Raw genomic sequence first — 24,236 nt, 5'->3', positions numbered from 1 at the left:
CCTTTTACTTTCCTTAAAGTGACCTTTTAAAGGCTATAATTACTGCTAATATGATTTTGCAGAGTTTTAAGTTTCTCAGAAACTGAACACTATGTAAAATGAATATATTTTCTCAACTACACTGTATAAATTGCAAGTCCTTAAGGTAGAATTCCATCATCTCTGGCTTGCCATATCTGAAAAATCTATTAAACCAATAGAAGGTAATTAAGGATACAGCTGAAATCCAGTAGCAAGTACAGAAATCGGCACAAAGTTTGGAAAACAGAAAAAAAAAACCTGACGCAAGTCAAGGTTGGTTCTTCTCCCCCTCTACTCTGCCCTGGTGAGGCCTCATCTGGAATCCTGTGTTCAGTTCTGAGCTCCCCAGCTCAAGAGCGACAGAGAACTTCAGGAAAGAGTCCAGCACAGGGTCACCAAGATGATCAGGGGACTGAAGTATCTTCCTTATGAGAGAAGGCTGCAGGAACTGGGGCTGTTTAGAAAAGAGGAGACTGAGGGGGAAATCTCATTAACATTTACAAGTATCTAAAGGGTGGGTGGCAGGAGGTTGGGATAGCCTTTTTTTCTATTGTAGTTAGCAACAGGACAAGGGGTAATGGGATGAAGTTGGAACATAAAAAGTTCCACTTTAATATAAGAAAAAACTATTTCACTGTGAGGGTGATGGAGCCCTGGCACAGGCTGCCCAGAGGGGTTGTGGAGTCTCCTTCCTTGGAGGTCAAGACTCACCTGGACTGTTCCCACACAATCTGATCAAGGTGGACCTGCTTCTGCAGGGGAGTTGGACTAGATGATCTCTAAAGGTCCCTTCTGACTCTACCATTCTATGATTCTATTCCTGAAAATTTTAACTAAAACTGCCTGGATTTCATCTCTGTGGTGCTTGCCTTAATGGTGGTCAGATATTCAGCATTATCTCAACTTCCCATTGCTACTCCTATGAATCAAAAGGGACAAAATTTTCTGAACTAGTATTTCAACATTGGAATTAGTCATTTACACCTGAATACAAAGCAAACATGAACAAAACGTGTTCAGGTTTTTGAGTAACAACAACACAGAAAGAATGTATACTAAAAAAAAAAACCCTCACCATTCTAAACTCTCCAATAACTGAAACACAGCTTTGTTTGTTAAACTGCATAAATCCAGAAACATTCCCCTTCGTCCAAAACTTCCCTTGTGTATGAACAGACTAGTGGAAGCAATGGTTCACTTCATGCTGAAGAGGTCTTCCATCTCAAAATCTAGAGCTGATGAAAAAGATGCACGGAGCACAGTAATACAAACCCCGGTAAACAAAACTGACATATTGCTTAAGACATAGTAGATGAAAAAAATCCCCAAAACCTCTAGATAAATATGCCATCTTCATTTGTCACAACCACAGCAATTCACTGCAATACTGAAAGTAAGGACCAACAGACAGCATCTCATTTGAAGTAACTAAATTAGTCTTGAAAACTTATGTAGTACAGTTAAGTGGAACATTCTGATAAGTAAAAAGTGATATTTAATCATCTTTGCAGAAGTTATATACTTTAGATAAAGAATTATTTTACAAAAGAATGAAATCTCTATTAGAACAACTGCACTCTTGTACTTTCGTCCTTTTCCCTGTATACACGTTCCTTTCAGAAGACTGGAGTGAATTAGTAAAATTCTCCTCCTGAACATCAGTCACAGATTTTTTTATTATTATTACTTTCACTGTTGAAAGAATAAAGGTAGACAACTGGAAAACATCATCCCACACAGGATCAGTTTATTTTTTTTCGAGTTTGCTTGTGCCAGGAACAGAATTAATAGAAACACAGAAGATGCAGACAGGACTCCTGCCAATTTGAAGAGGAAAAACAAAAAGGAAAGAAAAAGGAGGGGCAACAAGCCCACTTTCCAGAAGATGGATACACTTAGTTAAACAGATACTCCTAAGAAAGACTTCTTTTTTTATTTTTTTTTTCCTAACTCCAAAGTTATTTCTACAAACAAAAACAACAGGAGAGCATTTGTAAGTGGTGCTCAACTCTGGAAACTTAATCAGCATTGATAAGTATTGCTGCACAGAACCTTCAAGAGAGAAGAAATGTTCCCCACTAGAGGTCAAACTGAAGAAAAACAAGCCCTTTTTGCATTAATCCCCGTATGTCTAATATCAAAGGGCAAGACCAAAGTGAAGGAAAAAAAAAGGGGAGTGTGAGGTGAGGTGCGAGGGAGGAGGAGTCCACAAAGTCTGCAGCTTTCATTGGTACCCTTCTCAGAACCTTATCATTTCCTTGTACCATTTGTAAGAAGAACATTTCAATATGAATCAACAAAAATAGTTTCCTGAAGTAGGTCGTTGCTGCAGCAACCAGGCGGCTGTTTGGACTACTCCCTGCCACAATGACCTACTTTTCCAGTCATACGTAACCGTTGTAGTAGGAGCTGAATTTCTCCTTCCCTTTGGAGCGGCTCTGAGAGGATTCCCATACTGCAGCTAAACTTTATTCCTAACCGAGACAGAAAAAGGATTTGAGCAGGTTCAAGCAGCGAGAGAGTCAGTTCTACTCCTCTGTGTCATATTTTGAAGTGTTGGCTATGAAAGGTTAAGTGAAACCTAGTATGCGCTCAGAGTTCAAAAGTACCAAGTCAACGTTCAAAACCGGAGGGGCTGATAAAAAAGAATACAGGGAAGAGGTGTCAAAGACAACAGCAGCTCGTGAACAACGTGTTCCCTGCCAGAGTCAGCAGCTGGCAGCAAGCGTCAGCACAAACAGACTGTCCCAGTACTACCATCCAAGCACAAGCAAACGGATGTAATCCCTTATTACAGGTCTAAATAACATTAAATCTGCATAAAAGGAAAACCCTCGTAAATGACAGGTAAAGCTAACATGGTTTTAAACCCTATATAAAACCGCATGGACAGTGGAACAGGGAACTAGGAAGGTACCACACACATCCAGGAAGTAATGTTGACAATTGCTTAATTTCCTGTTTACTGTTACTGTTAATGACCATAACCAGAGGAAAACAATAACCACCAGTATCTTAACCTCATGAAGAAAATAAAGATGTCTCTGTAGAAACAATCCTACAAGGCTTCAAACATCAATCACACTGACTTGTGCATAGGTACTTTTCAATGGGTTCATGCAAATCTCAAGTTCAAAAGCTTTCAGTGAAGGTAAGATTTAAGAGGTAAACACAAGAGATTAACACTTCCACAGGAAAGACAATGCATTCCAACAATAGGCAAGTTTTGCTTTACCATCGAGTACATCCTAATTGAAACTTCAGCAAACACAAAGATTCTGACAGATACAGCTCATACTATGAAAGCTGAAAAATGAAGTATACATATAGCAAAGTTCTCCAATGCTAACTTTACCTTACTTAACTCTTCTTCAAATTCACAAATTCAGCAGGAAAAATACTGGAATTTACGGAATTGTGAGTGGAAAGGTGTATTTTAAAAAAAAAATTGCATACAATTTCACTCAGGAATAAACTGTATATAATGAGACAATTACTCCTGCAAATCTTCAAACAAAACAGCAAAAAAAGAAAAGCCGTAAAAATTCTTTGACATTGCACTTGACAAGTCATAGAGCAGCATCTGCAAAGGTAGAATTCTGGAAGAAAGTTTAGTTAATAGATGAAAAAATCCCATAGAATTATGGAGGAAAAAAGAAATAAATCAGAAAGGCAGCTGCTGCAACAGCAACATCTGACCACTAGTAAGACTTTCCAGCTTGAAAGTGTGACCTCCGCTGCCAAAAATACAAGTCTTATTGTGCTGTCTCATATGGAAATAGTAAAGAACCAGAGCAAAACTTTCAGTAAATGCAGCACTGAAAAAACTTTTATTTGACAAACTAACCCAATGTTTCAGACTTGGCACTGAAGAGGAGAGGCTGGTGGAGTTATGAAAATCTAAAATGTAAAAACAGGAAGATCCATATTATCCCCACAAACCCAAGATTTTCTTCATGGTTTAGCAAAAACACACACTACTGCTGAAATAAAGTACTTTTCACCAGTAGATTTATGGGCAATTAGCTTACAGAAATGAAATTTCAATCAAATGAAAAAAACCCCACTCACTGAAAACCACCATAGCTCAAAATTAATCTTTGTACAGATCTCTTCAGATTATGAAAGTCTTGAAATAAAAGGGGAAAGAAAATATACCACCGTTAAAGCTGAACTATCACCATCACATCAACTTACAACTTTTCCCTTTGTTATAAACTGAAGAAACTATGCATGAGTAGATGTTTCACTGTCATACCAGTTAAAGAATATGGTGGAGAAAAGGTCCTTAGTGACAAGTCATTTGAAGAAGCAGACACAGGACTTAAGATATACTGCCTAGTAGCAGTGAACAGAAGCTATGCTGTCTATAAAGAAACATAGATAAAGCACAGTAAACTAGACCTTACTAAGCCTGTCATCTACTGAAAAATAATGATGGAAAGACAGAGGAATTATCCCTAGGCAACACAAATAAAACAATTCAGATGACATCCTTTGCTTGATCACCCTCATTAAGCCTTGGATAATTTCAACTTCTTGAATTCACTAATAGCTAGACTTACAAAACAAAGAACAAAAGCAAAATGCAATCTCCAGCTCAATCAAAGACTCTTGTGAAACCTGGATGGTAAAAATTATTCCATACAGCCTTTTATTTTAAATGCATATCTCAGTTTAACAGATGTAGACTCATGCCTCTCCCTCAAGAGAGGAACAAGGGAAACAATAGCAGGCAATCTCTTCTAAAAGCTGTATTGTTCTCTTTTTCCACTTTAAGACTCCTAGAAAAAAAAGTAACTTTGTTTACTCTAAAGCATGTGAAACATCAAAAATGAGGGAAAAAAAAAAAAAATCACTTAATGCCACAAAACTTAAAAACAGGAAACTTCAACTCTGATGAAACTCAAAAGAGAAGATAGAAAAGAAAAATTTTACCCCATTCTTCAATTAATTCAATGTATTACAAATTAAACCATTAACTACTTTAATGGCAGTTACTCTATAAAACAGAGTCTCACAATTCCCTGTACATTTCTCCAGTACATCACAACTGCACAGACTGTGAAACTGAGATAAAGTTTGCCATGGTGTTCTACATCTTTACTACATAGCAAAATTGTAACTATGCAGACCATGGTCATATCTTATGAAATATAAAAAGCATGAAGGAACAGGCATTCTATATGAAGGAGTTACCTGCCTGTTTACTCATCTTTTTTGATGCAAATTGCCCTCCTTTTTCAGTTCTTTTGATCACTATTTTGCCCCTCTCAATTGCAGCATAGTCTTACCCTTCCCCTACATGCCAAGTAGAATACTGGCATTAGCACTATTAACAAAAAAAGAATCTTCAAGCACTGAACTCCACACCTTCATTACTATAAAAAGGCATTACCTAGGTCATGGATTACACATTTTGGATAGATAACAGATTAAAAAAAATACAAGCTTTCCTTACAGGAGTTATGACTAAGTAGGCTGCGCTGTAGATATTCCACCTTCATCACAGAAGAATCAGTAAAAACGCATACCCATACTTCAAAATTTTCCCATTTGATCTTACATAGACTTCTTTTGACATTTCTGGTTTTCATTTTGAAAGGACAAGGAGCTTGTGTCCTTAAATCAAACTTGCAGTGCAAGAATTTTGCAGTCTTTACTTTTCATGACTGCTCGAGAGTAACAAACAGATGTTAAAAACAGAAGGCATGGAGCTGAACAAGAAAGGAAATACTTTCCCACTAATCAAGAAACACCGAGATATAAAGTAAGTTTCAAAAGGAGCACCAGAAAATTTCTCCAATTTCATTGCAGGGGCTAACAATGTATAACACAAGTTCAAGTGTACATGACATCACATGCCTGACAACACAAGAACTTCTTGCAAGACACATCCTGATCAGTGTTTGACTGGAAAAAATTCTTTCTATCTCTGATAATCCAACCAAGTTTCATCCTATTGCAAGGAACTTGTTGTGTTAGCACCTTTCAAAGAGATTATAAGCAACAATTTGACATCTGAATTTACTTCTGAAACTCAGAAGTATTACAGACTTCTTACTTCCTCACCCAGGTTTACCAGTAGAGACTCTCAGACATTTCAAACACTAATTCAGTTAAAAAAAAAAAAGAACCAAAAACCACCCAGCACAACAAGATGCAGAATTTTAGGAAAAAAGTACATATTTAGGAAGCTCTTTTCATTGAAGCTCAGCTACTGTCTCAAATAATGCTAACAAAGCTCATGTGTTAATTTTTCATTATCTCTCTGTTAGTCTTTTGGTATGTTCAGATTTGTAACCATCTCAAAAGTACAGATACACATGTAGATAGTTTTTTTGCCAAATCTGTCTACGTTTACGTGCTTGAAAATGTAACATTACAATATTGATCTGTATTCTCTAATCCTTCCTGGTCTATTTTTCACCTCCATTAAAGCTTTAATTCTGCATAAAGAAACATTTACACACACAAAACTCCACAAAAATTGGTGAAGGTAAATGCTTAATGGTGACCTGAAAAAAAACCATGGAAGCTTTGGGGTTAGAAGAACACTGCAATTATAGTTCACCTGTTGACCTAGATTGCAAAGAACTTGAAAGCCAGAAGTATGAAGAGGCACACAAACTAGCTTGTTCCATATCGTAAAATGTTTTCCACCAAAATACCATGGATTTCTTACCCCAGTAATCAAACCCAGTCTTTTCCTAGAGGTAACCAAAGGCACAGATATTAATCCTGCTAAAATATGATACTCAAATTACTAAGCCTATAAACAGAAAGCCACACGCTCCTACAGAGCAGTTAATGCTCAAGCTGACTTTTGCCTTTTTAGGTCACTATGGGAAGGTCACAAAATTCCCTATTGCAAAGACTTTCTTTCAATAAGCAGATTAATACATTACAGACTTTAGTGTCTTCACTGAAAAAATGGCCGATTTTGCTGGCAGCTTGACCTTCCTCCTATCACAGGTTATATAACTAACCTGAAAACCTGCCAGGCACTGAGAGAGTATGGAAAATAATCATTTTCCCTGAAAATAAAGGCTTCCATGCAGTAGAGAAACTGTCTCAAGTCAAAAGGTTTAGGTGGTACAATGTCAGACAGCTTTTTCTGCAATATTTGCATAATGATATATGTTTAAAGAATGAAGACATTTTCATAAACATACTTTATTGCATAAAAATGGCCAAGTGCATGATAACATATAAAATAATTTGCTTTGAGGAAATGATGCAGAAATCATTAACACTGCCACATACTGATGAGTTGGGGAAAAAAAAAAAAAGACATCTCAATTGCCTAAAAAAAAGCTGCTTTTGCATTCATCATAGATGGTGTTTGTTGGAGGTTATCACCCTCTCCTTTTACGACCAGAGCAGCTAATACCACAAGTTGCAGACAGATTACTTTCCCCTACTGAAACAATGAATGCAATTTATGGATACTTCAGTAAAAGTTTCCATAGACACTTTTGAAACAAAAATGCTTTTCTGCTCCCAAACGAAAACCGAAATAATTCTATGCAGTTGTTTCAAGATTGCATTTGGCCCCTGATACTCAAAGTCACTACTCTACTCATCAGGAACGCTCTACCCAAATCTTCTCTCATTATTCTCAAACCTGCAGATTAGGTATTAAAAACCAGGCCTCTAAAACCTCAAAACTTCTTAACCTGAGGAATCAAATCCCTTCTACATCAATATTGAAGGGAAATCCTTACTAGCATTTTTCTGGTCTATAGTAACTGATACTTGGGAAAACAACTTACTGAGCACTTTGTATAAAAACTGGATTGCAGGAATACCTGCTCTCTCCAGAACAAGCAGTGCAGACTTCTTGTCCAATTAAATAATAGTTACATTACAGAATCTGGCGATACAAGTTCATTCACGAAACATAAACAAACGAGCACGGTGTAATTTCTCGGCTGGCAGGGTTATCTCTCACATTCTGACAGTCTGACAAAAAAAAAAATAAACCAGGCCTTTCCCCTACCAGGTAAAAGGCCAATACTTATTTTCAACAATATAACTTCAAAGAGTATCAACAAATAGCAAATCCCAGAAGAAACCAATACACACATGAGCAACACAGTTACATGGCCATTTCAATCTGGCTCGAATTCATACTGCCACTGAAGGAAATTATACCTGCCCTTCCCACTCTCCTCTCTTCACTATAACTACTAGGATTTTTTTGCTTGCACAATCAACTACGAAGCTAATCCTACCAAAACTAGTAACTAATTTATTTTGGACTGGTTAATGAGCCAGTCTGGTTCACCACAGGGCTGTGTGCTATCACAAAAGGGTGGAACCACTCCTTTCATCAACACCACAGTATTAAAAACATGAGGACATACGTCAGAATGGTTCAGTGACGTACTTTGTAAACCATAGCAGTAGACCATATAACACGATGAATTATAGAGGGGATCACTGAACTGTGGGCATTTTTAGGGTAGACAAGGCTTTCTCTGAAAGGTGGGTAGCCCAGGTGTGTGGCACTGGAGGGTTTCTCTGATCTAATCACTGCTATCACAGAGTTCCCATGTGAACAAGTTGCTTATGAAAATAAGTTATGCCTCTTCGATAACAGAATTTAAAATTTATAGAGTAATTATCCTCAATTTAGTGAGATGGTTGAACAAAAGTGCTCCAAGCTGCTCACTGTACTAGAGTTGAAGCCATTAATTTAAAAAGTGATGTGTTTTATCGGGTTTGCATGGCAAGGTTTTCGTAGGAGGGGCTACAGGGGTGGCTTCTGTGAGAAGTAGCTTCCACTGTGTCCAACAGACCAAACATCAGCTGGCTCCAAGACAGCCCTGCTGATGGCCAAAACTGAGCCAACTAGTGACAGTGGTAGCACCTCTGTGATAACATATTTAAGAAGAGGAGAAAAATTTTAAAAAAGCATGCACAGAATAGCACAATTTAACAGATGCTACAGAAGGATGTGTAAGTATTAATTTTTTAAAACAAGCTCCCATTTCCATGAATTGCAGCGATTGTCCTGGAAATTAAACTTCTTTATTGTTGTTTTTGATCAGGTTGTTAATTTTTGACACTGTTTGATGTACAAGAGTGAAAAAAGCAATTAAAAATCTCATTTCTCTCTCCTAAATCATTAGTATCAATAGCTAACTTTGCAGGATGTTAAGCATATCTCTCACAAAATCTACTAGTTACACAAGACAAATATTATTACTTTTATTTTAAAATTGAAAGTTATTCTCCTCAGGAATTATTAAAAAACAAATACAAGGATTGGCAAGATTAGACTATCCATCTTTTTAAAATCAATTAGTGCAAACCAGTCTTTTAACTAGCATATCAGAAACACACATACACACTTTAAAAGATAAACTGAAAGAGTAAATTATTAGCCAAAGTAAATTCTTATGCATCAACTAACGGAATGTTCATATTTCTTCTTAGGTACTGTGATCAATTGCCACTCTGTACTAAAATCAGGGCTGAATGAAACCTTCCCCTAAGTGATATAGTTAACCAGGAGATCCCACTCTCCTTAATATGGAAAAGTCTGTGAGAACACACAAACACATTTTTTCATAAGTAGGTAATGGTTACTTGTCGGGAGTACGTAAGTTACATTCTTTGTCTGTTCTGTTGACGCATTAGTTCTGGTGCCAAAAGTTTAATGGCAATTGACAGAACTTTGAGTGTTAGAGCAATCTTCCATTTAGCATCTCCCTCTACCATTTCTGCATCACCTTTTACTGCACCAAATAACCCTACTCACATGCCTTGGTCTGTGAATGACACTAAAAAACTCATTGCATAGAAAAAGCATGTCTCAATGAAAGTACATCTTGATTTTTTTGATAGCCTGAAAGAGGAAATAATAAGAAAAACACAGAATAGAACCAGAAAAAAAAATGAAGTGAGATGAGGAAGATCCTGGCATATGTTGCATGGCATTCATGATTTTAGTACAGGTAGGCTGAATGCCAGGAGAAAGGAGGTCAGTAAGACCATGTGACTGCTTAGTAATTACACTTGCTCAATAGTGCAATTACACAAAAATTAGTTCAAGAGTGTTACATGACTGTTTAAAGAAAAAAGTTAATCGGAGAGCACACCTAGGTATTCGAGGCTGCTATTTGCCAGATTTAACATACATTTTAAGGAATAAACCATAACTGGGGACTCTGCAGTCAGTTTCTTCTAACAATAAACTAAAACTCCTGGTTTCATGTATTCTTGCATTACTTCTCATATCTATTGTGTCAGTCATACTTTGATCTCTGACAGACAAGACTTTTGCCCAGGGCATTAGGTCCATAAGTTCACCAGAACATAAAACTCCTGGTGTCAATCAGCTCAATCTAAGAAAGGACCACCAAAAACTCACACCACAAGATTAAACTTGACTCACATTCCAAATGCTTCTGCTTCTAATCTCAAATAAAATTTTCCACTAATTCAACACCCTACTTTGCAGGTATGTAAGCAAGGATCTTGCTTCGGGTCATCAGGTGACTGAGGAGATAAAAATCCTTGATTATCAATTATGAGTGCCAAATGAGACTGACAAACCAAAAAACTGCATCATGAATCTTGGGTATGCATACTGTGAATGCATGTCATTACCACTGGTTAAAAATAGCTCATTAAAACCATTGGAACCTAAAACAGATTCATTTCAAACTAGTAACTGATCATTTAAATAAAAAATTGAGATCACTTCAATAAACACACAGATCTAGCAGCCATATGAAGTTTCTATACTTTTGAATTAGAAGAAAACTTGAAGATCTCACAAAATCAGGCTATGCAGGCAGCAAGATCTCCTACTCAAATCCATGTGCAGCATGTACCTGGAGGGGACTTGAGTCCCAGGAGACTGAAGGGCTTTGGATAAGGGAGCTGTAATTTAACTTTCTTCTGGAAGATCCTCGTGGGATGTGAGGGAGGCACACACAAAAATGAAGGACTAAAATAGACATCTACCACCAAAAACTCACCCCTCTAAGCAGCAATGAGAGAAGATGGTTTTCACAGAACGGTAGGGGTTGGAAGGGACCTTTAGAGATCATTCAGTCCAACCCCCACCCCCCCACCCCGCTAAAGCAGGTTCACCTAGAACACAATGCATGGACCAGTTGTCTTTTTTGAGCAGAGAACGCTATTAAAGTAAGCCAACTAGCAAACACATCACACAGAAACGTACTCAAGGACTGTATTAGCTAATGATCGCATTAAAAAGTCATTGAAGGATCACAGCAGTGACACTGAAGACATGAACTTCCTTTTGCTAGAATCAAAGTTCCTATTTGTCTGTCATTTACTAGCTCAGAGAATATAACCATTTTACATTTCAATTGCAAAACACAATGGAAACCCATGAAGTATTCTTAAGACATGCGATTTCTTCAACACTTAGAATTGCACCAATTGCCTACAGTCTTTTAAATTGTTAGTTGTTCATGCTTCATCCATAAAACTAAGTCCTTTGAGTTGTCTTTATAAAGCCACTACTTGCTAGTCAAAAAAACCACACACTTATTCTCCTCAAAGCAAACAAATTAAAAAGCCTCTATAAAAGAAACATACATAATGTACTTCAGATAAGACAAGTATCAAAGTACTATTCTTTAGTGGCGTGAATATTATTTTTGTCAGTGAACACGGAATAATCATCAAATTAAGGCTCACAGAAAGCATTGTTCATATTTCTATCTTCTGAAAAGCAGAAATAGGACCACAAGAAAAAAAATCTCAGAACTTGAAAAAAAAAAAGTCAACCTCCAAAGTAAGTTACCTTACTGCTAACATATTTAATGACCTGAGATAGAAATTATTAAGTCTGAAAGAAGTGATCCTTGAAGTAAACTCTGAACTTAAACCCAAAGTATCTCAACTTTGTCACTCCTCTATGACATGGTGCTAAGCCAAGTTTCACCGCGCTTGTTCCATAATTAGGCAACTCTTCTCAGCATCACAGCCTGGGCAGGCTAAGCTCAGGAGCAGTTCAAGTTTCTGACACTGGATGGACAGATGATATAAGAACTCTACTGCGTTATCAAACCTTTTAAGATGGTAACTCTCAGATCCCTAGTGATGCTTTAACTAATCTCACAAGACAAGCATGCACCGAAGTCTCATTAATCTCTGTCTTATTATGGCACGCATTTAGCGTCACAACTTCACAGTAAGGTTCATTTTTGTATTAGGTAGGAAGGACTAAATCTGTCTTGAAGGCATAGGAATAGATCTGCATGCTCCGGGAAAGGACACTACCTGTCCTTCCCCTTCGGAAAACTACTCTCGAGAAATTACTTTTGAACTAATGAAGCAGCTTCACAGTTCTTTTTCCAGAACGGAGTTACTCAGTGCGGTCGCGGGCTTTCTGACTGGCCAGAGGTCCCGAGGCGACGCACGCCCTCCGGGCTGCTCGTCCCGGGACTGACAGCCCGGCAGTAGCCCTTCCCCGAGCTCGAACGCGGGAGGGCACTGAGGTCGCACTCGAGCACCCAACTGCTGCTCTGGAGAGGCGAGTCCAAGAATCCCCGTCCCCTGGGAAAGCACAGCCCCCCGCTCCCTCGGGGGCCCGCACTCCTCAAGAGACTTCTCTGCGTCTTCCTCCTTCCACCCCCACAGCGGCAACCGCAGCCCGGGCCGGCGCGGGGGCTGGATATGTAACACCACAGCCGGAGCCGCGGGAAGGGAGGGCGAGCGGGCGAGGGAAGCCGGCGCTGGCGGCGGCCCAATCGGGCGGCGAGGGGAGGTGATGGCGGAGAAGCAGCGTGACCGCATACATAACGCAGGGAGCGGGGCCCCCGCCGGCCTCCCCCGTCGCCCCGCACTCACCGCCACCTGTTGATGCCCACATTAGACGATCCGGCGAACCAGGGGTCCAAGATGTAGACGCAGCGGACCGTGTCGGCGCCCTGGATGCACTCCCGCAGCGCCGGGTTGTCGTGGAGCCGCAGCCCCTTGCGGAACCAGTGCACGGCGTTCACCCCCATGCCCGGGCCGGGGGCGCTCAACGGGAACCACCACCGTCGTCGCCCTCGGGGCTGCTCATGGCGCGGCGCCGCCGCTCGGCGCCCGGGCGAGCAACGGGAGAGGGGCCCGCGGGGCCTCGCCTCGGCAGGTTCTAGGACCCGGCTGAGATGACGGGGGCGGCCGCCCGGCGGGGACGCATCACCCCGCGGTGCCCCCGCGCCGGGGAGAGCTGAGACGGAGAGAAGCGCGATCCGGGGGTCGCGACGGAACCGCTGCCTGTCCGTGCGAAGCGGCCGTCGGTGCCACCCGCGCTTGCCTCGTGTTAGCCAGCGGCCGCCGCCTCGCCGCTCGCCCTGTGACTCTGCGCCGGGGCTCCGCCGGCTGCCCCGCTCCGCCCCCCGCAGCCGATTGGCCGAGCCCTCTCCCACGTGACCGCCGGTCCTCACGTTTCTGAAGTGTGTTTACAAGCGGCGCGGGGGGGCGGCGGCGCGGGGAGCGCAGGTGAGGGGCCCGCCGGGCCCCGCTCCCGCGCCGGGGCAGCCTCACACCGGGGGTGCCGCGACCTCGGAGGGAAAATCCCCGCCAGGGGGGCGCGAGGTGGTGAGCCGCGGCGGGGAGGGGCGCCGGGGGCGGAGTTCGCGGCCCCTCCCGCCCCAAGCTGCGGGCGGCGGGACCCGGATGAGCACGGGGCTCCGAGGAGGCTTTCGGAGGCGCCGAGTCCTGGCAAGAGGCCCCGGCGCGCACGCGCGTGGGGGGGTGGGCAGCCCCCGGCGCGCACCCGCCGGCCTGTTATGTATCGCGCCGGGCGCGCGCCCGTTGGCGGGGGTCTGCGCGTGCGCGGCGAGGCGCGGCTGTGCCCGACACGCGCCCGCGGCGGGATGTGGCGGGGTCGCCTGTGCTTGTGGGCCGGTCCTGGCTGGGTTCGGCCGACCCCGCCGCGCCCTATTCCGGCAGGGCAAAGGCGGAGCATTTATGTAAGCTCTGTGCGTAGGGAGCCCAGCCGCGGCCGGGTGCACGCTGTGCTTCTAAGACGCGCTTGGGCCGGGAGGGCTGGGGGACGGCGGCCGCCCACCCCCCCTCTTTTAGCCTTCGTACGTCTTCTTCTGCCCTCCCACGCTCGGCCCGGTCCCCACTCCTCCTGTTCTAGTTTGAGATGCGTGGCGTTGCTTATGAAACAGTCCTTGGTTTTGTGGCCGCCCGCGGCAGTCCTGAGGAGCTGTCAGAAGATCTGGGGGAAAAAAAAAACCAAACCACTGAGCGAGAGTAGCTCGGCCATGTAGGGCTGCAGGAAGAAAACGTGCTTGGAAGTGGGTTCTGAGGATGGCCTTAAAATGGTCTCTCTGACGCAGTTAGTAAAATCTTTATTAGTAAATGGTGTATATCTAACATCTTTGCTTTTAATTACAGAGCTCGAGCCAAGGTCTGCGTGCTGCCAAGACTGCAGGTTTCCCTGTAACCTCTCTTGCATTACCTACTACACGTGGCTGTTGAAGGAATGGGGCATCACACAAAATCACAGACTCACAGAATGGTAGGGCTTGGAACGGACCTCTAAAGGTAATTCGGTCCAACTCCCCCGCTAAAGCAGGTCCATCTCAATCAGGTCACGGAGGAACACGTCCAGGTGGGTTTGAAAACCTCCAGAGAAGGAGACTCCACATCCTCCTGGGCAGCCTGTGCCAGGGCTCCCTCACCTGAACAGTAAAGAAGATTTTACTTAAGTGGAACTTGTTGTGTTCCAACTTTTGTCCATTAGTCTTAGTCCTATCACTGTTGTTAGGACATGGTAGAGAAGTTTTGAGTCCTAACAGGGCAGCTTTTGATGAAGATCTGAAAAGAAACCTCCCACCTGTGGACTGTAACTCAAATCTACAACTTCCAGAGTGTAGACAAGTGAGTGGCAACACTAAGAGAGGTTTCATTAGAAATGACTGCCAAGTAAAAGGCCAAGGACTCACATCAGCAGTACTGACCTTTTTTGACTAGAGTGGGACAGCACTTGAACAACTGAAGTTGTACCTAATAAAGTGTCATTCATGATCAAGGCATGCTAGTGGCAAAGGCCTCAGCTATTATTTGAATCCCGTTCTCTTTGGCTTAATACAAAAATATTCCTAGAAAGTACAGAAGTCAGTCAAACTGTTCATAAGCACTGGTTTTAACAACAGCATGTATTACTGAGTTTTTCAATTACCACATTGTCATACGTGGAAAGTCCTATTCCACAGCTCATCATTCTGGTCCAAGAACATACGGGATCCTGTCATATACCCTCGCTGCAACACAAACCTTGAGTAGCTGGGTCATTCTGAAGCTGAGTGTTGTTTTCTCAGTCAGTACAAAGTACATTTTTCCTTGCTTGGTGTTTTGCTTGTTTGTTTGTGGGAGTTGTTTGTTTTTTATTCCTAGGAGATGCCAAATATTTGGTGACTCATTTTCAAAGAAATAAAATAGAAAAGAAATCTCAGTAGTTAATGACCACTTTCCATCAAACTCCTTTTAATTCTGTAACTTTTGAGCACGCAGAAGAAGGTAGATTATTTTCAAGGAAAGCCACCTCGCAATATAGTTTTTATTTCAAGCTTCTAAAACTACTTTTTCATGCTCCTTGTAGTTCCCTTGCTAGCTCCTTACAAGGCTGTGATACTGAAGGTGGCCCTGAATAAAGTCCAGCATCAACTGGTCCACCTTCTTGGGAATACTGAAGCAGAAGCAATCCTCCCTTACTAGACGTTATGGTTTCATAACCAAATTGCTACCATGAAAATCATCAGCCTCTAAGCCCTTTGTCGCTACAGACTAAATAACAACTGTAGTATGTCATCAGTGCATCGTTATGTCACACCACCATTCAGCTCTCGCCATATCTTCTTCGCTAGACGGTTTGGTTTTGATTTAGAAGTGGAAGGAAGGTGAAGAATATATTAATTAAAACATCAGATCTCAAGGGGAGCATCTCTCCAAGTTAGCGGGAAAAGGAAATAGAATCCCAGTTAAATCAAGGAGCTCGTATGAGTAAACCTCACTGCTGCGTTCTCCTGTGAATAATCTTTTTTTAAATAACATTATTGCAAATTTAGCTAATTTAGCCCAGATCACAAGTGCAAAAACCAAGAGAGCAGGAAGGAGGAAAAAAAAGCTAACGCATAGGTGTGAAAAACACAACAGAAGCACTTATACAATACATTGCATACCACACATCAGAAGTGTCTTTTAGAAATGTCTAGTTAACATCATTGTGTGTCATTTTACTTTCACAAGGATTGTTAACTGTTCTTGAAAAAGCAGTTATGTAGGAGACCAAGCCTGAACTGGGCTCATAGAGTAGTTTAATTTTCTGTAGCAGATCTCTTCTTCGTTACATAATTTTCACAGCTCTAATACCAACTCTTGAAAACGTAGCCAACAAAAGAAGTGTTCCCAGAGGGAATGGTACTGATTTTTGCTCTCTGAAGGATGTTTTTGTGCAGATTCAGACTTACTTAGTGTTAGAAAAGTCTTTTTAGTCTAGAAATCATTTATGTGTCTCTGCTGATTCGTTACTCGTAACTTTTGAAGAGAAATAAAGTCAATACAGCTGAAACAAGACGGAGGAAGATGAGTCTCACTTCTGAAACACCATCAGCAAAACCTTATCAATCCAATGACCACATTTTTGAATTTTATTCTTTTATTCTGTAATAAGTGCAGTGATCATAAGAAAAACATACTGACATAACACAGGCCTCCTATCCTCACATCGGTGTTGCCTCTCTCTCATCCAAATTTGATCCTGAAGAGATTTTTCAGAGTACTGCTTTCAAAAAGAGTAGAAGCATCTCTGCAGAGGTCGATGCATTTGGTATTGGGAGCAGCTGCGCTGTGATTGCTGGGTCGTGCTGTGCAGGGTGTGAGCCTGCACTAGCACCTTTATTTCAACTTCACTTCTGGACAGATATAAGAAACTAAGCACTTTGCTTACTGAATCAATGGCATCATTTGCTTCCTATCAGAACACAGCTGCTCAAGTAGCCTCGTTTTAAAAGGTTAATTTATTTGCTATTATAACCATAGAATCAGAGTCTGATTTGAGATGGAAGGGACCTTAAAGATCAGCAGGGGCACCTTTCACTAGAGCGGGTTGCTCAGCAGGGCTCCATCCAACCTGGCCTTGAACAGTGCCAGGGATGAAGCATCTACAAGCCTCTCTGGGCAGCCTGGTCCAGTGCCTCGATTTTCAAATGAAATTTTGATTATTTTTTTAATCATCTACTAAACTAATTCTCTGTTGAAAACGGCTTACATCCAACCACCTTTAAGTATTCCCAATCCTAACAAAGCATATTTTAACAAGCAGTAGAACCTCAGGCGATTTTGCATCACAAAGACACCGTGCAAGCCCACCTACCACACCGGTGAAGACGAGAGAGCTCCCACACGTGAACCACAGCTCTCTCGAATCACACCGGCGGTCCCCGTTACCCACAAACTCCGGCTGAATGCCCGCACTTTCTCGCCGCAGCCGACACATGGTACGTCCTCCCTCTCTCCCCTCCCCGGGCGGCGCCGGTGGTAGGGCCCGGCGCGGCGTCGCAGGCAGCGAGCTGGGTCAGGCACGGCGGGGTGCGGGGTGCGGTGCCGTTCGCAGCCGCCTCAGCGCAGCGGCGGGGCGCGGGGGTGCCGTGCCGGTCCCAGCCGCCTCAGCCCAGGCACGAGGCGCGGAGGCTGCCTCGGCGCGGCCCTCAGCCACGGCCCGCCGACGTTATGTTCTGTTTGGCCTGGCGGGCTTTGCCAACAGCCGCGGCCTGTGATGGCGATGAGGGCCTGACGACGCACGGGGCGGGCTGCAGAAGGAGAAGCTGCCGGTTTGTTGAGTGACGCGTGTTTGGGGAAGAAGCCCATAGGTGCGAGGCCTCGCTGCAGGCCGCGAGTGGCGGTTCTGCCCCGGGGGGCTTAGGCCGTGACGGTAGCCAGCGGCTGCGGTGGCCGGGCTAAGTGAGCAGAGTCCAGCGGGGCCTCTCACCTTCAGCCCCCACGTTGGCAGCAGGAAAACCGTCTCCTCCTCCTGCTCCTCCGCCCCGAAGCGGAGCTCAAAGGGAGTGAAAGGGGTGTAGGGATAGGGGTGGTCCAGGCAGCCAGACTTAACACGACCTGGCTGTAGCTGAAAACTTTGTTTTCTGTGGACTAAAAGCACCACTTGATGACCTTTGGCTTAAATGGTGCTACGCTTCCTTAGACTTTTCTTTAAATGCATTTCCTAAGTTTAAGGAAAAAGCTATTTTCCCCCCATGAGTACAGTTGAGCAGTAGAACAGGCAACCCAGAGAAGATGGGGTGGGCTCCTTCTATCAAGGTTTTAAAGACCTGACTGGACAAAGCAGCCTGGTCTTATAGCAAACTGTCATTTGAACTCTTGAGGCCCCTGCATACCTAAAATCTCCTCAGACCTCTGTAGTTTCTTTTTTCCTGGAAAGCTTTATGCCAGTCTAGCATATTTGTGTGATCCTTTTTTACCTCACTTCCACGACTGACACAAAGCAGGGATTCCTATTTTTTTGTCTTGTAAGTGCAGAAGCGTGAATGCTTACAGTGCTATGCATTAATCTACAAACCTGTTTCCTATTGCTGCTCCTGATTTCTTTACAAGCTATTCAAAGCCTGGCTACACTGCTCTATTCTAGGGAGATATCTGCTCATCCTGGTTAATTCAAAGTGCAATCTAGGCATTTAGTAATTTCATTTAACTCTCTACAGGCTACTAAGACCCAGCGATGGTTTGCTGTAATGAGAGCGGTAATGACCAGCATACAGCAGTAGTCATCTTGTTGCTCTCTTTACTGAAAGATTTTTACTACACAAGCAAGAGGTTGGTTTTCTGATTTTCAGAAAGTGAGATGTGAGTCTCAAATACACATTCAGAAATTCAAAATTTCTGAATGAAATGAGGGATGAATCAGCCAGTTGATCCTAGTATCCATTTCCTATAGAAGATATACATAAGGGTCTCATACATAGGAGTCTCATTAAATAATGACATTTGTAACACCCTTTTCCTCTGTAGATGTTTCATATGAGGAAAAGCTGTGGTAACTGGGACTGTTTAGTCTAGAAAAAGAGAAGACTGAGGGAGGGATCTTATTAATGTTTACAAATATGTAAATGGTGGATGTCAGTAGGTTGGGACATCCTTTTTTTCTATTGTATGTAGCAACAGGACAAGGGGTAATGGGGTGAAGCTGGAAAACAAAAAGTTCCATTTAAATATAAGAAAAAACTATTTTACTGTTCAGCTGAGGGAGCCCTGGCACAGGCTACCCGGGGAGGGTGTGGAGTCTCCTTCTCTGGAGGTCTTCAAGACCCACCTGGACATGTTCCTATGCGACCTGATCTAAGCAGACCTGCTTCTGCAGGGGGGTTGGACTAGATCATCTCTAAAGCTCCCTTTCAAACCTACCATTCTGTGGTTCTATGATGTAGGTCACTGCGAGCATGCTAGCAAGCAGGACCACAGACAATTTTCAGGTAGACATTATTTCACTTCCTTATTGCTGTTATGACACCTGGTGATAAGAGGGTGCTGCTGACAGGAAGAGCAAACACTTCTCAGTTGATTTACAATTCCTACAACAATGTAATTATGTAAAAAAGTTACATTGTGGTCCTGCAGGATCAGTTGTCCAGCAGGAGCTTTAAGAGAACTCTGAACTCCAGAATAGGTGACGTACCCTGGCAATGTGATACTGTCATCTCAGGACTCTGAAGTACAGCAAATTGTGCTTTTAATCATCATCAGAGTTTCTCTAGAATACTGTGACATTCACATCTCATTTTGTTTTGCATGTTTTATTTTGCTTGGTGCTTTTCAAGGGCTCCTGAGTACCTGCCCCAATTAAATGTGGCTTAGCAAATAAAATTTTCCTTCCTTTTATAGCATTCTGTGTTTCTGTATGGATGATTCTCACTAACAGCAGGAAAAAGAAAATGACTGCAACGTCAAGCATTTCAACAACATAAAGCTTTTTTAAGGGAACGTAATTGTTTCCATGTCAAATCTTGGAAGAGCTTGATTTACTATATCAGAATTTTTTAATAGCTCTCTAATAGATAAAATTACTGTATTTTAAGTGACTGTTACTCATAAGGCAATTTTGTGTAACAGTAGGATTTAACATTGAAGTAAAAGTCATAGTTCTTATTCCAGTTTGTATATTTTAAAAGTATTGTATCAGTATCCCAAACAATTTTAATATTTTTCTGGCAGTTTCCATGTGAGCTGAAGCATTAGTGGAGAAAGCCCTGATCCTTTAGAGATTTACTTTCTCTGACAGGACCCACTTAATTCAATTGAAATGCTCGAAGTACTCAGACACGGGCAGTTGTATCACTCCCTGGAGAGGCTTCAGTTTGCAGTCCCAGTGAAAACAGCCACTTCTTCAGGAGCTGGAAAGGTCAGCACATGAAAAGTCTTTGACTTACCTACACTTAAGAGTACTTTCAGGGCTATTGAGGAAAAATTGCTTGTTGTATGGTGGAGTTTGCTGGACAGCACTTTTCAAGTCACAAAGTTTATGAAGATAAAACCCTTAGCCTTGAGGTTTTGATACAAGCAGTGTCATTAGGCAATTGGATTTTGCCTCAGAGACTTGAAATACTACTAAAAAATGATTTATTGGTAAACAGTTTCTGATAATAAGTTTACCCGTAGGAAATCATTTTTATGTCTTTACTGCATCATAAACTAACAGCATTATGTAGTAATGTGCAGCTTTTAGATGCTGAAAAACATCAACTTAAAAGGTACACTTGCTTGAGATATACCCCTGGAAAATATTTAACCTTACCTGGCAACTAGATAGAGGCTCTATCACTTCAGTTCTCTAAACAAACCACGTATTTTCTTAAAAGATGGCCTATAAGAAAGATTCATGGTGTCTGCTATAGCTCTTCCTGCATTAGACTTGGCCTGTTAGGTAGGAGATTAGACTGCATGATCATAGCAGTCTTTTCTCTCCTAAAAAAAAAAAAAGGCAAAAAAAGTAATTGAATTAAGTTTCCCATAGTTACTTTTTGAAGCAAGCTGTACTTTGGGAGAGATGAAAGCAGCTGTAGAAATAGAATTGTCAAATGCACCAGTTGGAAGGGGTTCTTTTCTCATTTTAATTTTGAGCTGTTTGAGGCATGTTACCAGCAGCAGCAAATTTATGTGTTTCACAGATCAGGGAGTCTCCCTTTCACAGTTCGTGCTCCCAAAAGGCTGTTTTGGAAACACCCCCAATGAAGGTGCAGACCCCCTTAGCGGTGCCTTTGGCTCCCTGGGCTACGGCAGAACAGGTGGCAGTGCATGGGCCATACCCGGCACTCGGACCAAAGGTGGGATAGAGCGTCACCCATGACTACCCTGGGGTTGCTGTAGGGACTCCAGCACAGCCATGCACTTATTCTAGAGTGACAGAGAACTCCTAGAGAGAGTCCAGTGCAGGGCCACTAAGGTGATCAGGGGACTAGAGCATCTTCCTTATGAGGAAATGCTGCGGGAACTGGGGCTGTTTAGTCAGGAGGAGACTGAGGGGGGATCTCATTAATATTTACAAATATCTAAATGGTGAATGTCAGGAGGTTAGGGCATTCCTGTTTTTTTTTCCTGTTGTATCCAATGACATGGGGTAATGGAAAGAAGCTGGAACACAAACAGTTCCATTTAAACATAAGGAGAAACCATTTCACTGTTCAGGTGAGGGAGCCCTAGCACAGGCTGCCCAGGGAGAGTGTGGAGTCTCCTTCCTTGGACATCTTCAAAACCTACCTGCATGCGTTCCTCTGTGACCTGATGGAGGTGGACTGGCTTTGGCAGGGATGTTGGACTGGGTGATCTCTAAAGGCTCTTTTCAACCCCTACCATTCTGTGATTCAATGACTGCCTGCCTGCTGGGAGTGGCAGCAAGGACAGAAGGGACCTGGAGACAGAAGTAAGGTGGCAGTGCAAAGGGCTGCTGCAGCAAAATATGTAAGTGAAGTAGCAAATGAAGGCCTGAAGTGTCAGAGTGCACTTACTTCCTCCCTCTGAATACTGGTGTGCTTATCCAGAACTCACTTATCAGACTCAACTGGTGAAAAACACATAAAGGTTTCAGTGATTTTTTTTTCCTGAATGCCAACAAGAATGACTTCAAAATGCGTTTAGGCTACAAATTGCTGCTGAAGGAGCAGCGGGGGGGGGGGGTATCTCTGACCCACGAAGGAATAAGTCATGCTCCAAATAACACTTCAGAAGTTAAGCAAACATACGCAGAAGGGTTAAGAAAAGATTTTTAAGCTGATTTGTTGTTTTGTTTTAATTCATTTAGTAGAATTACTGTCAAATTAAATTGCATGAAACCTTTTTCTCCTACAGTGTGAGTAAGCTGTAACATAGTAACAATGTTAGCTGCAGGAAAGGACTGGCAGTTTGGTTCTTACATGACTGCAAGCATTTACAGAGACAGTGCTGCCCCCACATCTTGTTCCAGTGAGGCATCCCTCAGAAGATTAACCTTTCAAAAGTACTTCCACCCCCTCCCCGTCAGCCTCTGCTTTCACCTGAAAGCTGAATTTTGTGCTAGTAACAAAAAACACCATTGAGAGTAATTTCTTAATGCCAGCTCAATCTAAGTATCAGTGTCTCTGAGCATTAACTTGTGCCTTAAATGTGTTTTCTCACGGTTGTTCTCTCTCCATAGGGCTGAATTCCACCATGTTGAGAGGAGTCGCTTACGGTGCAAAAGAGACATTTACTCTTCTTCTGACAAGACCTCAGTACTGTAACTTGGGCTTGATTCTTCCATCAGTAGGGACTGGAGTAGCACACAGATTCCTAATACGTTCCATTTACACAACTGATACAAAATCAGGAGAAGAAAACGAAAAAACCATTGAGGGGCTCCACAGATTGGCAGTTGACATTAAGAAAATACGCAGGCTGAAGGAGTGGGTCCTTCTCCAGGACGTGGCCTATGTTAAAGAAGTTACTGATATCTTACAAGAAATGGGGGCAGACGAGGCTGCTGTAGCCAACATTTTAGAACGCTGCCCTGAGGCAATTCTTCATACTCCTGCAGAGATAAACTCTCAGAAAGCTCTATGGCAATTAGTATGCCAAAATGAAAAACAGTTGATTAAATTAATAGAGCAATTTCCAGAGTCTTTTTTTACTACTGAGTGTCATGAGAACCAGAAGGCAAATATACTGTTTTTGCAAGAGTTGGGGCTTAAGAATAACATAATCACCAGGTTCTTGACAAGCGCACCCAGTATTTTCCTTAATCCTGTTGAGAAAAACAAAGAGGTGATAGAGACATTACAAAGAAATTATTTAAGTTTAGGCGGTTCTGAGGCAAATATGAAGATCTGGATACTGAAGCTATTGAGCCAAAATCCATTTATTTTATTAAATACCTCCACAGCGATCCAGGAGAGCTTGGAATTTCTCCAGAAGAATGATTTCACCGACCACGAAGTTCTACAGCTGCTGTCCAAACTCAAAGGTTTCATTTTTCAGCTTACTTCTAGTACCATGCAGGAGAGCATGCTTTTTTCCAAAAACATCTTTAAGTGTAGCGACCAAGAATTAAAACAGCTGGTGCTGAAATGCCCAGCCCTTCTCTACTATTCTGTTCCGGTTTTGGAAGAGAGATTTGAAGGACTCCTGAAGGAAGGAGTTTCTGTAGCTCAGATTCGAGAGACGCCATCAGTGCTGGAGCTGACGACGCAGATTGTTCAGTATCGCATTAAAAAACTGTCTGCCTTGGGACATGACATCAGGAGTGGGACTCTGGAGAGCCTGAGTGGTACTAAGAAAGACTTTGAAGTCAGTTATGGTAAGATACAATCAAAGGAGGAGAGACCAATTTTTAATCCTGTGGCTCCCACACGCATCAAAGATTAACTTCAATGCTGTGCTTTATGCAAAAGAAAGTTCTCAAAGCAGGAGCTGTTGGTTCATTGAGAAGAGCAGAAACAAAAAGGAGCCTCGACCAGACTACAGACTCACCCCGTCCTGTGTCCTGGCACAGGCCTTGGGCATAAACTGCATTGTACAATTGTAGCTTTTTAATGCTTGCAAACAACATCAGAGACCTTGGTTATGATAAAGGTTGCCTCTTTTTCCCCTGGAGTACCTGTGTGGTTGTTTCCTTATCTAGCAGGGCATTAACTGCTTTGGGCTTTCAGCTCTGTCACTGCTTGAGCACAGTCATTAGCACAATCTTTGTCAAAGAAAAGGTG

The 24,236-nt window shown here is 42.5% G+C and overlaps 2 protein-coding genes across 10 annotated transcripts in view; one reads left to right on the top strand and one right to left on the bottom strand.

Annotated features, from left to right (window-relative positions):
* The window catches only part of CRY1 (cryptochrome circadian regulator 1), a 40,391-nt gene extending 26,992 nt beyond the window's left edge, over positions 1 to 13,399 (bottom strand). For 2 of the 3 annotated variants that reach the window (XM_062011755.1, XM_062011763.1), the window contains exon 1: positions 12,862 to 13,399. In XM_062011755.1, coding sequence (XP_061867739.1) covers positions 12,862 to 13,019 — 158 coding nt within the window. In that variant the 5' untranslated portion in view covers positions 13,020 to 13,399. The remainder of the gene's footprint in view (positions 1 to 12,861) is intronic. The other variant, XM_062011745.1, reaches the window with a different exon arrangement.
* A 4,205-nt stretch (positions 13,400 to 17,604) lies between these two features.
* On the top strand, positions 17,605 to 24,126 carry MTERF2 (mitochondrial transcription termination factor 2). 7 transcript variants are annotated; one of them, XM_062011685.1, is made up of 4 exons: positions 17,605 to 17,882; positions 18,732 to 18,843; positions 20,306 to 20,425; positions 22,694 to 24,126. In XM_062011685.1, the coding sequence occupies exon 4, from the start codon at positions 22,708 to 22,710 to the stop codon at positions 23,896 to 23,898; it is 1,191 nt and encodes a 396-aa protein (XP_061867669.1). In that variant the 5' UTR covers positions 17,605 to 17,882; positions 18,732 to 18,843; positions 20,306 to 20,425; positions 22,694 to 22,707; the 3' UTR covers positions 23,899 to 24,126. The 7 variants fall into 7 exon arrangements, with proteins under 7 accessions (XP_061867669.1, XP_061867684.1, XP_061867678.1 ...); XM_062011700.1 differs by lacking the exon at positions 18,732 to 18,843 and having other exon boundaries at positions 17,605 to 17,843; XM_062011694.1 differs by lacking the exon at positions 18,732 to 18,843.
* The last annotated feature ends 110 nt before the right edge of the window (positions 24,127 to 24,236 follow it).

This window comes from Colius striatus, chromosome 1, assembly GCF_028858725.1.
Source record: "Colius striatus isolate bColStr4 chromosome 1, bColStr4.1.hap1, whole genome shotgun sequence".
Classification (NCBI taxonomy): domain Eukaryota; kingdom Metazoa; phylum Chordata; class Aves; order Coliiformes; family Coliidae; genus Colius; species Colius striatus.
Note: the sequence above shows the minus strand (reverse complement) of the source record. Positions and strands in the feature narration are given on the sequence as shown.

What these genes read in the sequence shown, in the direction of transcription:
- MTERF2 (XM_062011733.1), top strand. Translation starts at nt 22,708, where the DNA reads ATGTTGAGAGGAGTCGCTTACGGTGCAAAAGAGACATTTACTCTTCTT.